The 19138-nt window shown below is 36.5% G+C and overlaps 1 protein-coding gene across 1 annotated transcript in view; it reads left to right on the top strand.

The window, feature by feature from the left end:
* Window positions 1-14877, top strand: part of KDM7A (lysine demethylase 7A) — a 54100-nt gene extending 39223 nt beyond the window's left edge. The window contains exons 11-20 of the mRNA XM_065743152.1: window positions 2334-2423; window positions 3240-3449; window positions 4807-4931; window positions 5563-5720; window positions 8718-8815; window positions 10535-10683; window positions 10823-11031; window positions 13099-13184; window positions 14136-14412; window positions 14615-14877. Of these exons, the coding sequence (XP_065599224.1) occupies window positions 2334-2423; window positions 3240-3449; window positions 4807-4931; window positions 5563-5720; window positions 8718-8815; window positions 10535-10683; window positions 10823-11031; window positions 13099-13184; window positions 14136-14412; window positions 14615-14709 (1497 nt within the window). The 3' untranslated portion in view covers window positions 14710-14877. The remainder of the gene's footprint in view (window positions 1-2333; window positions 2424-3239; window positions 3450-4806; window positions 4932-5562; window positions 5721-8717; window positions 8816-10534; window positions 10684-10822; window positions 11032-13098; window positions 13185-14135; window positions 14413-14614) is intronic.
* The last annotated feature ends 4261 nt before the right edge of the window (window positions 14878-19138 follow it).

The following is a 19138-nucleotide window of genomic DNA, read 5'->3' as shown; positions in this document are numbered from 1 at the left end:
GTGGTAGGTTTGTAGTCGTATGAAGTGGAAGATAAGAAGAGCTTTATGCAGTACTGTATCATCTGCTTATAACTGGCACATCAGACAGATTCTGAGAAAGAAATGAAAAATGAATACTCTGCAGATAAGAACCCTACTCATAAAGTTTTGCATTGCTGTTATGATCGAAGTCTTTCAAGACAAGTGAATTGTGTTAATGAATCACTCTGAAATACTTGGGGCTTTTGAAACTCATCTTCACCAAAGCTCCACTATCTTCATTTATGCAACATTTAAAAACTGCATAGAGCTACAAGATACTGAGAATAGAAAATGAGGGCTGCTAAAATTATTTTAGTTTTCATGTCTTGATTTGAATTCAGTTTGTGCAAGTTTTTTATTGATGTATATCTTCTGATGATTCTGCTAAAGAATGTCAGTCTGCAAGTTAGTTAGTATACACAATAAAGATGATGACCTATGCAGTCATATGAGCTCTTGGATTGTAGCTCTGGCCTCCTTCCAACTTACATAAGCTACAGGCCTCAGATGCTATTTTTAAGATGTTTCATCAGTGTACCAGTAAGATTATTTTTGGAAACTGTTCTGTTGTGTGTGTGTGTGTGTGTTTTTAATATCTCTCTTTAAAATTAAAAATGAGGGTGTTTTTTTTTTTTCAAGGGATGGGTGCTTGTGTCTTTATGCTATTGTTATGCTTAATTGTGAAGGTAATTTCCAAATATTGGTGGATTCATATGCCTAGCAGGACTACTTGAATGTCTTTTTTTTTTTTTTTTTTGTCTTGGTCACTTTTTTCCCCAATGTTTCATAAATGTTTTTTTGACTTGAATATATCACAGTTTTTTTCCACCATTTATTTTACCTACTTAGATATCAGCTTGTGTGTACTGATGTATTTAAGTTTTTTGGTTGTATTTTTTTTTTCCATTACTGTTCTGACACAGCTTACTTGAGAAAGCTTTGGTGTAAAGAGATACCTTTTATAGTAGCAAACAAGTGAGGTTGCAAATTGAACTTCCTTGGCTCTAAGTACTTGCATTTTACTTGTGAAACAATCCATTTCTTCTGATACAAGCTGTGTTTGCTTTAGGAAGGCTTGTTGGTATTTTTAAACCAGAGAAACTTTCCAGTCAGTGTTTTGGAAGATTGTATCAGAGTCATTTCCTCTTGCAGTCATCATGGACAGGAAGGCTCTTTGGGAGAGTCCTTGTGTTGAGAGGAGTGAGTGCTCCTACAATGATCATTAATTTGTTGGAAAACTTATGTCAGACGTTCTGTGTTCCCAAGTGTGAATGTGTAAAGGTGATGCACTGGAGAATGAACAATGGTAAATAATAGCAGCAGATTTTATCTTGCCTTGTAGCATTAATGATACTGAAATGAATATATCTTTTACTTATGATTGGTTTTTAATGGCTGAGAGGAAGCCAGATTCAGTGAAGTATGTTTACTGTATCAGTTTGCTTCTAGCAATAACTGTGTGGCCAATCCTCATTTTTGAAGTGTGAGTAGCTGAAAATGTTTGTGGGATGTTTTCCATTTAAATAGTTACTTGAGGGGATACTGGAGTTCATGTTAGTCACTCTGTTCTGTGTGTGAGTGTTTTGTTTGTTTAATTATAACCAGGTGTGTTTTGGGACAAATTTAAACTAGGTTCAAAAAAACAAAACTTCTTTTGCTAGGTCTAAATGAAGAGTTTGGACTAGAATAAATATATGGTATATCTGTCTGTGCTCTGGTACTGTTTCAGAGGATTAAAAGAAACAAAGTCTTACAGCTTTCCAACTTGTTTTTATAGAAAGGGACAGGTGAATGATTCTGAATTTCTTTCTCTAACCTACCACATTTTAAATAAGCTGAGAAGGTCATTTAAAAAGTGAAATATGAAGCAGATGTCTAAAATCTGCTTGTTGGTTACTCATTCTTCATTTGCTATTTTGATTGTATTTTTTCATAGTGAAATTCTGTTTCTGGTCTTTAATTATTTTCCTAAGTGTGTCGCCGTACTGACTGTGTTGAAAGGGAAGTAAAAAAAGTTAATTATGGAGAAAGAAAATAAGGCAAATACAAGAATGGCTTTCTATTATCACTTCTTCAGAGTTCTTAGAGAAAATGTGGGATGGCTAAATTGGGGCGTTATGTATCCTGAGCATCACACATTGAGGGGTATCTGCTGCCTTCTAGATCTTGGACTTGAAGCTTTGGTGTGCATTTCTATCCTGGCAGTTTGTTGTAATAATTAATCAGGTTTCTTCCTTTAATTTTTTTTCCTGTTGTTTTGTTTATTTTATATTACCTCTGCTTAATTAATTATCTTCATCCTTTGCATGCAGCTTGTAACAGAACATGCCTTTGAAATTCCAGACAACATTAGGCCTGGACATCTCATAAAAGAGCTCTCAAAAGTGATTCGTTCCGTAGAGGTAAGAACAGAGGCAACTGTAAAGTCTATAGAAAAATCTTTAAATCGGGGCCTTTGCTGACTATATTCCATTTTTCTTTATTGTTATTTTCATTTTCTAATAGGAGGTTAAGAGAAAACTGTTGGAAACACAGTGCTATTGGTATTTCAGATAAAGTATGGTGAGGATGCTTTATGTAACTGTTTAAAATCAATACAAAAAACTCATTTTTAATGGTGAAATTATTTGTAGATTGCTATTTCTAAACTGAACCCATTTATCACTGCTTACAGCAATACTTATGGATGTTACGAATTCCTTTGAAATTCTGCCTGTATTTCATTCTTCTAGCCCCTTGTCTGTTAGTTGTGATACAGCTATCATCTCAAAAGAGGAAAGGCTTGTTTTCTTATGCTGTGTCCCTGTTTGTTACACTGTCAGTGTTTTAGGGTTTTTTGTTGGTTTTTTTTTTTTTGCTCCCTCTGCTCTCCCTCATAGCAGAGTTCTGCTCCTTTATTCTTTAATATCATTTCTTGAAACAACATTTGCATGTGGGGAGAGTTCTGAAGACAATACTAATCTATTGGGTATAGTACAGATATACCCTATCCTACCTTCACAAATAAAGCCCTGTATGTTGGTGCTGAGTTCTGTTACGGGAAAGCTTAAAAGCCCCACATGGGGAGGAGGAGGTATATAACTAAGCCTTGTACAGCAAATATTTTAATGCTTCTCTAAATATTCTTAAAATTTTATTTCTATAACTTAGGTTCCATTAGACGAATGGGAAGCAGCACTTAAATATTTTTATTTTTTAATTTTTTTTTTTAATTAAAGGAGGAAAACAACAAACCAGTTAAAACTCAGGGAATTCTTGGTGTGTGTTCAACTTCACGGTCTTCACATGAAACAGCTTCTCCTCACCACTCGAGACGAAGGGTGCGGAAACTGCGAGACCATGCTACCAAAACTCCTTCTAATCTGGATATCTTAGAACTCCACACAAGAGAGGTACTGAAAAGGCTGGAGATGTCACCATGGGAGGAGGCAAGTATTGTGTTACATAAAAGAAAAGCAAAGCCAGAATAGAATAATTTCTCAAGTTTTTTGAAAGGGGAAAGGTTTTAACGTGCATAAAACAAGCCTACTACTCTTTGCTGTATGAGCTATGGGTAGGTGTTTTTTTCTTTCAAGTTCTTCTCATAGAAGTTTCTCTCTTCCTTGGTTCTTTTTGTGGACATTCCTTCAACATTTTTGTTCCAAAAATGCCCTGAATCCATCACCTAATGCCTGTATAGTTTTTGAATTAAAACTGCTGCAGGTGCTCCTTTGAATCTATTCCATGCAGAAAGGGGACCTTTCAAAGGTTTGGTTCTGTGAAGCACCGGGCCAGGCTTGCTTCTCTGTGTGCTTTTAGTTTATTATAATTCACTTGCTGTAATTTGATTAGCCTCGTTCTTCCTTTATGTTCCTATTTTCTCTATGACTGTGCCTTCCTTCCACTAAGCCTAAGATTGCCTTGAACTCTAGTGTAATGTTAACTGGTTAGTTGCTGTACAAACACCATCACAGAGTGAATGAAAAAAACGTAGTCTCTTGATAAATTATCTTTTTAGATTTGATGACCTCGTTTCAAAAAATAGAAGCAGAAATGGGAGAAAGCATGCATATGGAAATAAGTAACCTTCTGAAAAGAAATACGTAGTTTTCTGAGAATAAGAAATGCAGACAACTGTGTCAGGACCTATTGACCTCTTTAAGACAAAAACAAGAGACATTCATTCAGCCCCCAAAGAAAAGAAGCCGAGCTTCTATTTTAGCACAAATGGTAGACTTGTGTGGTTCTGTATTTAAAATGTTTAGGAGTATTAGTCATTGTCACTTTTTGTAGAAAAATACTGTTCTCTGTGGTTAAAAAAAAAACAACCTAATTTATTAATTCCTTGTTTAGCACATAAACCCATAATATGATTTATTAAGAGTGTGTGTGAAACCTAAGTTTCTTTCAGTCAAGGAAGATTTTCTTAATGAAGGTTACTTTCCATTGTGAACATATTGCTGTACTATAAGTAAATTCTGGAATGCTAACTCTAGGGAGCAGACAGCTAATCCAGGAGTTGCTAATCCAGTTTCCAGCCCAGCTTTTCCAAAGGAAATCCAAAAGGAGTATTGTAGAGATTTTGCAGTTATTACAGTTGCTTCAGAAAGCCATAGATGATTCAAGAAAAGAGGAGATGTATCTCGCTGTTTCTTCCATCTAAGTATGTTTTGTCTGAGCTTTCTTCAGATTGTTATCAGAAAAGTATAACCATCCTGGTGTTGAGTCAAAGCTTTTGTAGTGTGCAGAAAAAGCCATCTAATTTAAAGAGACTAATACTAATCAATAGTGCTTTTACTTCTTTAGGACACAACAAACTCGAAACTGAATGGGAGATTTAACAAGCCCTTTCAACCATCTTCTACAGTACCTGACTGGCGAACAAAAGACAACGATCTTCGCCTTGTGCTGTCAAATGGAAGAATCATTAGGTACAAAGAGTTGATTGGGAATCACTTATTCATAGTTATTACAGGCCTGGGCATGCTATTTTTATAATAATCCATATTGTTTTCTGTTTGTGTAGCTCTAAGTTTCCTTTTGCCAGTAAGATTCACGTGAAGAATATAGAAGAAATATGTGGACTGTTGTGTTTGCTGTCCCCTAGTGGAGTCACAGTTACAGAGTGAAGAGTAGGAGATACTTTGCAAGCTCCTTTCCTATGGCATTTCATTCAGTGGCTCAGTTGGGTCACTGTATCAGAGTAATTTTAATTAAAGATATTATGTTGTAAAGTTTTGCGCCTGATTGTTAGTGCCAGTTGTGCAGGGTGCAGAATTAATAGATTCATAGATACATTAGGTTGGAAAGGACCTACAAGATCATCTAGTCCAACCATCCTCCTATCACCATCCCTACCCACTGAACTACTAAATCAAATCCCTTAGCACCTCATCTAAACGCTTCTTGAACATAATGGAATTAAGTGCAGTTCAGAACCAATAGGTGAATATAAGAGAATGTTACTGCTGTTGCCTCAGTGATGTCCTGTAAGTAATCAAGGAAGAGAAGATAATTGCTTTGCATTTGTAAGAATAATATGTTATTTTTCTTGTGAGACAGAGATGAAAGACGTCCATTTACAGATCGAAGTCTTTACACAGCAGATAGCGAAGACGAAGATGACAGAACAAGGTCAAAAAAGGTGACTGTTAAGAGAGAAGATCAGACCTCAGGATTTGAAGGAGAAGGGAATGCAGATGCCCAAAAACCACTCAACAGTAAGCCTTTCTCTAAGCCCTATCAGTTCAACATTTTGGTGGTGTTAAGGAGGGTCTTATACTGTGATATCTGACTGAAATTTTACTGAAGTATTGAGATTATAAACTGGTAGATTGAAGAAAGTAGCATTAAAATTGCAGTAATAGGTTTATCAAATTATTAAATGTTATTGTTCTACTGAGGAAGCTAACAACAGTGTAGAGTTGAATGCATAACTAATCATTTTACATTGGTGCTATTTTGGATACTGTGTACAGCAGCTTTCGGTGTGGAGGTTGAATTTGTGTTCTAGTTATTAATTAGAAGTAAGGTATTTGTTTTTGTTGGTCAGTTCCATAATGTAGAAATGCTTTTTTTTTTTAATCAAAATTTCATCATATCGTTCCCTCTAGAGAACAAAAATACATCTAGGATCAACTCCATCTTCTTCTTTTTTTCTGGTCCATTTGGTTGTGATTTACTTGATCATACAATTTTGTACGCTTTGCATAATGAGTAGGTTTCTTCCATACAGGCAAAGAAACCAAACTTAGCATTAATGAAATCTTAACACTTTCAACATTTTCAGTTATGTGCAAGGTTGAGGAGGAATTCAGCATTATCCGTTAAACAGTTTTAACTCCTCTTTCCAATCCTTTACATCTAAACCATCCATCACTAGTGATTAGTCTTTCTTGACCTTTCTGTAACCCCAAGTCTTCCTGCCAGGTGTTTAGTGGTGCTGATCACAAAGTCTGTTGGTGAATTATCAATAGAAAAATACCTGTTTTCAGTACTTATTTTTAATAGCACTGTATGGTGAAAATTCAGCTCTTGTTTAACACTCTGTTTAGTTATGAAATTCACATACGTTCACTGTAGGGCTTACCAGAGGCTTAGATGATATGTATTAGGAAACTAAGGTCAAGGTTTGTAAGATTTAAAAAAAAAAACTCCTCTAGAGACCTACAGTTCCCTTGGTTTCCTGCACATCTGTAACAACGTTTATGAGTCCATTGTCAGCCTGGTAAGATATTTAATTATTTTTGCTAACAAAGCAGTTTGTAATCTCTGTTGACTTGTGTTTCCAAGGGCCACAGAGGACAATATCTAAAAATCTGCACAAGAAAGTGATCCTCCTATGTACCCAGGAACGATAAATGGCTTGTTGGGTGAATGTTAGGTGTAATGCTGTGTTTATCCACTTTAAAAATTAAACTAAGTTTTACACTTGAAGATCTAATCATACACAGAAATGCATATTTTCTTCAAAATCGGTACATCAAAAATTTGGCAGTGGGCATCTAAATCTAAGAAACATGTTTGGAACTAGAAGTGAATGTTGAGATTCTTCTGGAGATTGAGCACTCAGGGTTTATGCTAATTTGTAATTGAACAGTAAGACTCTACAGACCTCCCTACTAAGAACTGCCTACTTCTGCTTATGTTATTTTGCCTAATCTGAAGGTTTACAGTGAGGGAGGAATTTTTCTTCTGCTGAGAATTCCATAGAGGAACTACCTGTTTCTATAAACAGGCTGCTACCTTCCATTGTTCTCTCTGGGCTTTAGGCCAAGAGGCAATGTTTGTAGAGAGATGCCTTTAAACGGGTCAAGTTATAAAACTTTGTGTATCATGCCAAGATTTGGATTCTGAATAGTGACCCAGTCTTATCCGGGAGATCTGGCACGGTGAGCAAGATAATTTTGGTGGATGGGAGGAAGAGGACGAGTTAAGATGTTACTATTTTTTTTTTTTTAATTTACAGTAGGTTAGCCTAATCTTTTAGTTAATTGTCTGCTGTCATTCATACAGTTTTTGGAGTATTTCTCCCTGTCTCTGGAAACACATATGCTTTTATATACCCTTTACATGAGGGTAGACTGGTGCTTTTAGGAGTAATAGAGTAATCACCAAGATACTGAAGAATGACAACAAAAAACCCAAAACAAACCAACAAAGCCATCAAAAATAATCCAAGCAAAACCAATATGTATACTTAGAATTTTTCTTTTTTAAAGCTTGATTGCACGTGCTCATGAAAAGATGAGGATTCCTGGCAGTATGTAGTGCGTGCCTGGGAATATCTCTTAAATATGTTTGAAACCTGTGTCAGAAACGTGACAAAACTGGAGGAATCCTTTGTGGGCAATATAGAAAATAGAAAAAAAAAACAAAACAAAAACAGTGGTTTGACTGCATGTAGGAATATTTGCACAGCCAAGCTGTGCAGGTTGAACCTGAAACTCGTATGGTGTTATGTCATATATAGTAGTACCCAGCCCCAAACAAACCAGAAAATCTGAGGTTTTGTATTAGCATTGCTTCTATAAATCTTCAGCATTTTTGGTGTTTAGCTAATTATGTACATGTCCAGTCTTTTTTATCATGCCAAATCATTCACCTTTTGATATATTTTTGTGAAGGCTCACATTTCCTCTTAATAGTTTTGTTGATTTAATATTTGGAATTTCCAGTTTCTTAGTACCAAATGGAGGGTACTTCTTGAGGATCCTTCATGAATTTTATTTTTTCTAATTGTGGCTTATTATTTACACAGGAATTTTTGCCCCTCCTAAAAAAAAAAAAACAAAACAAAACAAGAGTTTTTCTTGAAAAAGGCATGAGAGAGTACTCTAAAAGAGAAATCAGTTGAGTGTTTTTGTTGTCTGTTTTGACACATCATTCACCATGTATACAAAAGTGAAAATTGTTTGAGCTGTCGTTCTTGCCACCTGTGCAGTGTGTTCTTTGGGAGAGAAAAGATGCACCTGATTTCTCTTCCTTCACCTTCATCTAGTGAGCCACTTTACAGGTCTACTGGTCAACAGCAGACAACTCAGAATTTTGAGGAAACTTAACTTGTGAACTTGTGAACCAGATCAGTGAATACTTGTGTTTTTATTATAGAGATTGTTAAAAGTACAGAACTGGTAATTTTTTTTACATTCATTGTAATTGTTAAATATTCCATGTAATAAATATTGAGTTTTATATTTTCGTTTTTCTCTTCACAGTGTTCTTTGAAAGTGTGAAATCAGAACTCAGGAAAGGATCCTCAGTGTACTCTGATATTTCTGATTCAGAAGAATCTGAGCCTGATTGCACTACACAGGTATGGCTAGAAAAAGTTAAAGCAATTCAGGATAATTTTGCTCACTTCAGATTTATCTGGGAAATAACAAAATATGTAATGCTTGTTCAAGATAATATTTCAAACTCTATATTTTTGCCTCCATTTCTTCTCGTACTGAGGAAAATGGCAAGATGTACCACCTTGAGCCAAATACTGTGATCTCATTTGCCATGAAGATGAGATTGGCAAAGGATAACTCAGCTCTGGAGTGTGTGAAGGCTGAAAAAAGATAAAAAACAGTTACTCTGTTCATTTCTTTGATAATGAAGCTAAATTCACTCATTTGAATTATGAGTGTCTGCCACATTGTTTCATTTTAACCATGCTTTAAATGAAAACAATCCTAAAAACCTTCCGTTTTCTTTTAATAATCTTAAGTAGCTAACCCCTAATGAGGCATTTCAGACTACTCAAAATAAATGGAGAACCTCCTTTTGAATGCCTAGACTTCAGTGATTTCTATTACAATTAAATACTTCTTTATACAAGCATGTAACCGCTCTTGAATCGTTTTGTCGTGGAATGAAATGTTTTGTATTAATGCCACTGATTCCTTAGTTGCACTGTATCCTTCAGCTTCCTGATTTCTAATAGTATTTAATGTTTGTATTTTTTTTAAATGATATATCCAAAATGAATTATCTCAGTAGTTCCTGTAAATCTTTTCTATGGTTTTGTAGTCCAGAGAAGATCCCAACAAAATGAGGCAATAGCTTTCTTACTAATGTTGCATTGTAGTTAGAATGTCATTACCCATTTCTGTCACTTCACAAGTGTCAAAGATTAATGAGCTGCTTTTCAAAATGAAGCTATTTTTTAAAAACATCCTTGCTGATCAGTTGCACTGACTTACAGTTCTTCTGGTTGGTGTTGGCAGTCATGAAGAACTGTGATCCTCCATTTTCTGATCTTCCACTTTGAAACCAATTATTGAGTTATCATGTATAGTCTTTGGCCTGAATTAAAATGCGTTGTTGTCTATACTTGTTGAAAACAATTAGACTGAATTACTGAGCTGAGTGTATCTATTGTAGCCCTTTCTTCACTCAACGGCATGTTGAGATGCATATTGTTACTTCACCTTTGCTCATACAAGCTGTAATCTCATCAGGAATTGAAAAACACTTTCATTCCTGAATTTAGGCTTCTCCATTATAAGAGGTGCAACAGCTGCTATGTCCCTGTTCTTGCTGTGTTCTGGGTTTACCTGAGAGCTTCTGTCATTTCTGTATATGCTGCTGATGGATGTTATTTTGTGAGAGTGGGAATGAGAAAGTGTTACATGCAGCAACACATCCTGTTATGAATAGTAGGAATAATTCTAGGCTGCTCCTTGGAACTCTGCTTCCCTATTTTTTTTCTCTGCTTTAAATACTGAAGATAAGGATAGCCGTTATTCTCTTCCAAGTGAATGCAATGATTTGTGCATGCTTCAGTGTATGTAGAGTTCTTCGTAAGAAATTGCATTTTGAAGATGCTTGCTGCAGAATTTCAATAGATAATATCTCAGTTGCTTATTCAGGTTAACTGCATTCTGAATACTATATATATACACATTCATATATTATATATATACATACACATATATCAGAAGGTTGGACCTAGAAGCTTTAGATTTTTTTTAAATGTAAATCAAAATAGCATCTCTGTTTTAGATGGGACAGTGACAATTCTGTATGCTGTTTGCTTTTGTTCCAGCAGAAGGATTCCTCCACTGAGGAGTCAGAAAGCTCAGGTGATGAAGAGAAACAGGAAGTAACATCAAATTTCAAAGAGGAATCTAAGGTCATGAGAGACCTTTGTCAAACTACCCAGAAGCCATCCAGAAATGAAACTCCCAGTAAAAAGTAAGAACACTGTTGGCATTTGTTTATAAATTAGCATTAGACTTTCTCACACAAATATGTTTATTCTTTATATGAATGTAAAAATGATTCAGATTCACTGTTCTCCTTTTAACTATTTCATGTTTATGTATTTTTCTAGGGAATGTCCTACCTCGACAAGTACAGAAGAAGAAGCTATTCAGGGCATGCTTTCTATGGCAGGATTGCACTATACCACATGTTTACCAGATCATACTCAAAGCACAGACTGCACAGATAAAAGAACCTCTCTTCAGGAACAAAGAAGCTATCCCAGAAGTAGGCATAAAGACAGGCAGCCTTCTCAGAGCCACAAAACAATAGAATGTGGTAAGTACATGAATTAATTACTCCGCTGCTCAACGCTGTTGAAGGAACTGCCTAGAATAAATACTTAAAGATTTAAGATCTGTAGTCAAGCTTTTATGAAAATGGGAGCAACTTGTTGAAAGGTGGGATTTTTTAGTTTTCTTTTGCTGTAGAAAATAAAAGTTACTTTTTAAAGCAGGGGCAAGCTTAGCTCGAGAAGTCATCAAAACACATCTTCCTGAAGTTTTGTGACATTCTTAGGACTGACAAAGTTGCAGTTAGATTGAAAGTGTATTCTCCTTCAAGAAAGATTGACAAAACCTACATAGTTGCAGCTTTCCTGGCCTGAATGTTACTTAGATATCCGTAGGAATCTGTTTGACTTCTTTCGTGTAACTTTGGAAAACACATTCAGGTTTACTACTGAAATTCTGCTATGAATGCATTCATTAATTGAGATTTTAATCTTGAGGAGGAGAATTCAGAGTTGTTGGTTTTTTTCTTTCCTCTATGATTTTGTCAGAGGCATTCTAATGTCTGTGGAAAACATATATTTGTTAAATGCATTTTGGGAATGAGAGACAACAGAGCATTTAACACTAATTCCCTCAAAGGAATCAAAATCAGTTTTTGAAACAGAATGGAAAAGTCATTATACGTGAAAAATCTTCGCATGAGATTGAAATTGAAGGGGATTATAGTTTGATGTGTCAAAAAACAAAACAAAAGAACATTGATAGCAAATGGGATGCTAATTCAGAGAACTAACAGTACCTTGAGGTTGTTTAAACAGAAACCAGAAAAGCTTGATGTCGTGGTCTGTGTTTTGGTAACTTAAGCTGTGGGTCCTAATCTAAATAAAAATAACCAAATTGTAGAAAGAAAACCAAACAAATAACAAAAAGAAGAAAAACCCACACAAAAATCCCCCACCTCAGCAAACCACACAGACATGCACATCATATTACACTCATTGTACCTTTATTAAAAATGTGAATCCCAGATTACTTTATCATGATGGATTGACTCAGGCCTGCAGTTAAGAATCCACACAGCTGTGTGTTCCCTCCCCCTGCCCTGTGGGATGGAGGAGAGAATGAGAAGAGCAAAAGAGAGAAGGCTCCTAGGGTGACGTGAGGATGGTTTAATAAGTGAAAGAAAGGGGAAAAGAAACAAGTGGTACACAAAGACAGTCGCTCACCATCTCCCCTAAATGGACTTATGCCCAGGCAGTGTCTGAGCCACAGGTGCATTTGAAGACAGCCTTCCTTCCTGCTCTCTTTCTCTGCCCCAGCTTTTATTTTGGCAGTGATGTATGTAGGTAATGTATTTTGGATGTGATGTGATAGGGAATAATATCCTTTTGGACAGTTCAGGTCAGCTCTTCTGGTTACATCTTCCCAATCTCTTGCTTACCCCTATTCTTCTCACTGTGAGAAGGCAGTGGTAAAAAGAGAGTGACCATGTACAAGCACTGCTCAGCAAAACATTGGTGTGCTACCAGCACAGTTTTAGCCACAAATCTAAAATGTAGCACCGTGTAAATTTTTATGGGAAAAAATTCCAGCTGACCCAATATATATCAGACTTCAACTGAAGAAGTTAGCTGCGTTGTAAATGTTTTTGATGTGGAAACTCCTACTGTAGGCCTGGCAGCTTAGATCTGGTTCTGTATGTTCTACCCGAGCAGCAAATCAGTGCTAAGAAAGAAAACAAAAGACAGCATTGGTCTTTATGTGAGCTAAGTATGGTGCAAAGTCATGGTGGAAAACTGAAAACAATGGTGTAGCAAAGAAAATAAGATATCCTCAGCATCGCTATTTTCAAATGTGAACAATTGTGTTTATCTGACCTTCTTATGAAGGCATACGAGTCTAATTAATCCTATTTATACTGTAAGATTGCTTTCTTGATTTAGTATGTAGAACCAAACAAATCTTTCAACTGTTATTTAATATCTAGGGAAAAAAAATCCATTGTATGTTTCTTTCTTTCCTGAATTCATTTTTGAAGTTATTCAAATGTGTAATAAATTTTGTATTCCTAATTACTGATTTCAAAGTTTGAGCTTGTTGAACTTCTCTTTAGGTAGGTCTGTGAAGGAAGAGGAAAAACACCTGGGAACTTCAGCGTGGGCTAGGCACCTGAACGAAGCTTCAAGAATTACCCCTCAGGTAAAACCATCTTTTAAAACGTCTTGAAGACATTTTATTGAAAAAGCAAGCAAGCAACATGAAGGTGTAAGCACTTAAGTAGATCAGTGTTTACATACTGAAGATCTGATAACAGTTCTGGTGCTGGTAACTGAGGATTGTATTTATCATGTTTTTTTCCCCATTGTTTTTGTTTGTTTGTTTTCCTTTCAAACTCTGCTGTCACAGTGATTACTATTAAGTTGCTTAGTACAGTATCTTGAAAAAGAAAATGTTAAAAAAAATCCCTAACATTTATACAAACTGATAAAAACCTTTTAATAACTGATAGTAGGAATACCATTCCAGGTCCAGGTGGAATCCAGGAAGGAATATATACATGGAAAACTGATCTTCTTACTCCGTAAAGTTTTTGATGTTTTTTTTTGATAGGTTTGTCTATTTCTGCAGTTCCATATGGTAAAAATATTAGGAACAATTCAAGTTACAAAATAAGTGCTGTTTAATAACTGCATAATAAACGCATGCTTTGTAGGTTTTTTATATGGAAGTCTGACTACATTGTATTCTTTACAATTTCTGATTCCCTGCTTAACATTCCATCTCCCATCAGCTGAATATTGAAAGCAGTCAGGTTACCTGCTTCAGTAGCCAGTGGTTATGTGCTGTGGCTTGCAAGGAGTGGGCAGAGTAGTTGCTTTTGTTTTGATTTCTGCAAACCGAAATCACAAAGTCAAACACTGAGTGCAGTGGTATGTGTATTTAACACGATATGTGTATAACGTTGTCTTAAGTGTGTATTAATAAGCTTATACTGTTATTATATTGTATACCTAATTTTTGAGAGGAACCTGGACTCGAGGAAATGATATTTGATATCATTTATTGGATATCAGTGATATTCAAATTTGAATCCCGGAGCTATTAACTTCTACTTTTTTCTTCTCTTCCTCCTCCCCATTTCCACACCAGGATACAAGTAAAACACAAAAATATATCAAGAAAGAGGGTGCATCAGAAGCTAATCATAAGGCTCCAGAAAACAGAAGTATAGTCCACAGCAATGGCTTGAGTTTTCAGCATGGCAAGTATGTGCGAGACTCCAATCTAATCCAAGGAGAATGCCGGCTGAGCGATGGCAGCCTCAGCCCTGACAGGCCCTATGGAGAAACATCCCTGTCTGTTCCACTTCATCCAACAAAGAGGCCAGCATCAAACCCACCCCCCATCAGCAACCAGGCGACAAAAGGTAATGCTTACCTCTCTTGCCCTTTTCACAGGGAAAGAAGGAAGGCAAAAGTTAACAATAAACACCTGAAGTAGAGGCGCTCTGTAAGCGTCAAAGAGTGCGGAGGAGGAAGTAAGAGAGGTTGGACTGGCTGCTTGAAAAAAAAAAAAGGAAAAAAATGGTTCTGAAATTCCCAATTGAGGTATTTGATTTCATTTTTCAGGCAAACGTCCAAAGAAAGGAATGGCAACTGCTAAACAGCGCCTTGGGAAGATCTTGAAGCTGAACCGCAACGGCCACGCACGCTTCTTTGTTTAATGTAGCTGCTACTTCTACTACTGCTGTCTTTCCTATACAGACCAGTATTGAGGTCGACAGAGCCTGGAGCTGCTGTTTTTCCTCTGCTTGAAGCAGACTTTGCATGTACCATATTAAAACACTGCCTGATGAACAACGACGACGATGACAAAAAAAAAAAACAAAAACCCACAACCCAATGCTGCATTTTCACTGTGCCACACCTGCTCAGCAATAACCATTTGGGAACGGGGAAATCTTCAGAGAGACGTGGACTGTGAGAAGAATTAGTCTCTCATCAGGGCTTGATTATCATTTGTTGCTGATAGTTTCTGACCTAATCCATGAGGGGAAGATGATGAAGGTGGTTTATCAATAATTTATTTCTGATAGATTTTGACAACTTTAAAATTCATTTTAAAAACTATTTATTTGGAAGACTTTTTTTTTTTTGGTGGGAGTTATTAATTTAGATTTAAGAATGTGAAAGCTTTTAATTGTTTTGATAATGTATGTTTGGTGCAGTGGAGAGCCACATTAATGGTGATTATTCTGGACTCCTAAATTTGTTATTCAGGTTATAGTCTTAAGTAGGGATGAGATGCATTATTAATTATTTTTAAATTAAGGCTTATGGAATCTTATTTTTTTCTGCTCTTAATAAGCTATTGTCTGAGCTTCTGTTGACTCGCAAGGTGCATATTTTCTGCCGGCTTGATTATTTTTTGATCTCTCTTTTTTATACAGATTTATTTATTTGATGGAGTAGAATAGACTCTTTAAGGACACAAGATTCTTCTTATGTCAGTCCAGTAGCTAACTTGTTTTAAGCTGCACCCCTTTCCTCCAAGTCAGAGCGTCTGTTTTTCCTCCTAATGTGACGTTTGATCCATCCGCCATGATTTTCTTCTGCAAAAGCTCCCTTGAAAGTTCCATTGGCATAGGTAATTTAGAATCTGGTACAAGGGAGGGCAACATCTCGCATCTTCTTGGAGGAGCTGGGAGCTCAGTTAAGATACACGTTTCTTCATCATCACTCAGAAATAAGTCATGAGCCACACTGCAGTCCCAAGATTCGGCGTAGTGCTTAGTGTCACATGACAGAAGCATTAAAATACTCTTGTCTTCTGATCAGTTCAATGACGAGTCAGGAAGGTAGGAGAATCTGCATTACCTTTAAAGCTGGACATGACTGCCAATTGAAAGTCTTAACTGGTGCATGTACCCGTGTTAAGTAGCTTACTGGTATCAGAATGGCCATTTCTGTCTGGCTGTGTACAAAGCCGATGGCAAACGGTGATTCTGAATTACTGTAAATAATTTTGGTTTAGAATTTGTATTTTTTCTGTAATATAAAATTAAATATTTAACTTTCGGGAGATTGGGATGAAGGCTTAAAGGGGAATACTTGATTATGGAAAAAGGGCATTTAGCAGGGTCCAGCCAAACAGAAACATTAATACGCTAGTGACAACAGTATTGTGGATTTGTTTTTGTTTGTTTTATTTTGTTTGTATGTTTATTTTGAGTGATTTTTTAAGAGCAAAACACTCGAGCATAGCTATCCAATTTGTTGATGTAACTTTCCATAATCAGTTTTTCCTTCCTCCATATTCTATACTGAAATAGTTTTCTCGTATTGTAATTTAAAAGCAGGTTAACTTGGACCTTCCAGAATATCTGTGCAGAGTTACTTCCCCCTGTTCTCGATTATTAATGCCTTTGCAAAATTATGGCAACAGTTCTGATGTCAGGTGTTTCTGATCGTTGCAGGGTCAAAACTATTCAGCACTATGTTATCCTGTTTCCAAATTGAGAAACATCAAAACATAATGCAATTGCAAATAAATCAGGTAGTTTTCGTGGCCTAAATTCCTTGCAAACTTGAAATTGACAACTTCAGTGTGTTTTGCAGCCCTGCTCTCACATGATATTGATTTGACTTTATAGTGTTGTGTGCATGCGTGTGAGTGTGTGTATGAATGAAGTTTTTAAGGGTTTTTGTTTGTTTGCTAATTATAATTTCACTAAATGTAGATATCTCTCCCACACCCACCCCCAGAAAGAGAAGACCACTGGCCGCATTCAGTCTGCTCCAGATTTTTTGTTTGTTTGTTTAAATAAATAGTAATTATTATTATTTTTTTATTTAATGCAAGTTATCAACCTCGTTTAGTAGACTGTTGGGAATGGAGATAACAGAAGCAGAAGCTATGCCAAGAGGTACTTTATGGTGCTGGAAGTGACGATTACTTGTTGTTCTCAGGTGCTATGTTTTCCAGATTGAAATAGTCAAGAGAGAGTATTTTAACTATCTTCTAATATGTTCTCACCAAAGTACTACATCAAAGAAATAAAATAAGTTGTCAATATTAGTTAAAATTGTATACCCATGTAAGTATTCCCTGTGCTTGAGCTTGAGCAAATGGATTAATGCCTGCCAAGCTTTGCAGTCTGTTTTAGCTTTAGTGTACTGAACCAAACTGCTTCCTTCTAGCTGGCTGTATAATTTGTAAGAATAGAAAATTCCAGTTCAGGGCAGCAAGCAGATTCAGAACGGAAAGAAGAATGAGCCATCTCTCCGTGAAAGCAGATTTCTGAGAGCACTAATTGGAAATAGAAGTATGCCAGAATAGAATCTGGAGTAAGGAATTTTGAAATATGGAATGCACATTCTTGTATGTGTGACTGGTTTATACATTGTCTGTTTTCTGACCACCCACGTTATTTATCTGCATCTTACTATTAGAACACAGATATGGCTGGACCCATATATATTATTTCTTCTTGTTTTTGTTCTTTCTTTGTTCTACTTTCTACCTTTTTTTTTTTTTCTTCCCAAAGTGGCTCTCCGCTGTTGTCGCTGTTGTGAGTTTGTGTAATAGTCTCTTCACAGATGGTCAACAGGCAGAGGTTCATTCCCATTTTCTTCAGGTATCCGTGCTTCCAGCAGAAGTTAACTCTGATATTCCACCTCAGAAGTATTTTAAAATTAATTGCCATGGTGAGCCGTGTTTCAAATAATAATAGTGATTCTCCTGGTAGCTTATGAAGAGGATGTGGTAACCTGGTAACCTCACTTGTTTTGTGTACATGTTTGTAGGGATATTTTTATGGTGTTCTAGATGAAAGCACTACTGCACCAATCTTTTTGTAGGTGGACTGAACTTTGTGTTGTAATAGCGGAGAGAAAAAGCCCCATTGTTCTTTTTTTCTTGCTGTCTCATGTGAGATGGAGGAGATATGGGGAGTGGGTAGCACTGGCTGAATAACTCAGAGAATTAAGCCTGGTGTGATAACTTGTTCTGAAGGAGGACCTTTTTTGAAAAGCCTGAAAAGGATTTGGATTTGACGTAAAGTGTAATTTTTTATGTTGATAGGCAGACAGAACAATAGGAATTGAATATTGCAGGGGTATTCCCATTCTCTCAAGTTCTCACGTTCCTACAACTAGGAGAAAACAAAAAGAACCAAAACCAAAACATGAAAATGGAAAGACCACCCAGAAACTGTTAGCAATGACCCTTCCAGCAACTTTCCCTTTTCTCCTCCTGCTAGACTTGTTAATAAACCCTGGCTACAAGGTAGCCTTTAATGACCTCTGAGGTAGATTACCTATGCAACCTATAATACTCTTCATGAATCCATTCTTAAATACAATTTTGAAAGGGTTAGATGTTGAGAGTTAATACTGTTGCTTTCTGATCACACGGGGGCTTTGGGGTATTTTGTTCTCGGTAGTTGAAGTGCTTGTGTTACCTTACCTTTAGTGGTGATATAAGAGTACAGTGTCATCTTTAGAAGCTTCAGCTTTTCCTAGGCTTGACTAGATGGCATAAGCTACTTTCATTCTCAAAGCCATAAAGTTGAAAATGATGAGAATTTTGCAGGGCTTCAGAGTCAGAGCTGGCACAAATCTTGCTAATTGCTTTCTGGCAATTGTGGAGACTAAGCAGAGCTGAAGCTAGAGTGACCTGGTACTGCAGACGTGCAACCACTGCCCTATTTAGGCCCCATGTGCCCAACTCTCCCTTCACCCCCCACCACGACCTCCAGATCTAGTGTTTTTTCAGAATTTCATTCTTCTGATACTTGCAGACCATTGAAAGCTGTTTGTACCTATGGGATTGAGTGAGCCCAGAGCTGCTCTGTTTCACGGACGAAATATAAATGGAACCCAGGGCCTTACTATTTGTGATTAAATGAAAACGAAAGCTGCAACATCCATTTTTCCAAAAACAACCCCCCAACAAAAACCACCCTAGTAACACTCTTTGGGAGCATGAGAGTGATGAATCATGCAGCGGATGGGAAATACAAGTAGCACTGATAAGGAAATGCACCTTCCTCATAGGATGCATTTCTCTTTGGATAAAAGACTTTTTGTACTTTTAATATAAACTAAGCCATATGCGTTTCATGCTGTGGGAAGGGAATGAAAGGGATCACT

The sequence above is a fragment of the Cyrtonyx montezumae genome, unplaced genomic scaffold (assembly GCF_038088225.1).
Source record: "Cyrtonyx montezumae isolate F1298 unplaced genomic scaffold, pur_monq_1.0 scaffold_3, whole genome shotgun sequence".
Classification (NCBI taxonomy): Eukaryota; Metazoa; Chordata; class Aves; order Galliformes; family Odontophoridae; genus Cyrtonyx; species Cyrtonyx montezumae.
Note: the sequence above shows the minus strand (reverse complement) of the source record. Positions and strands in the feature narration are given on the sequence as shown.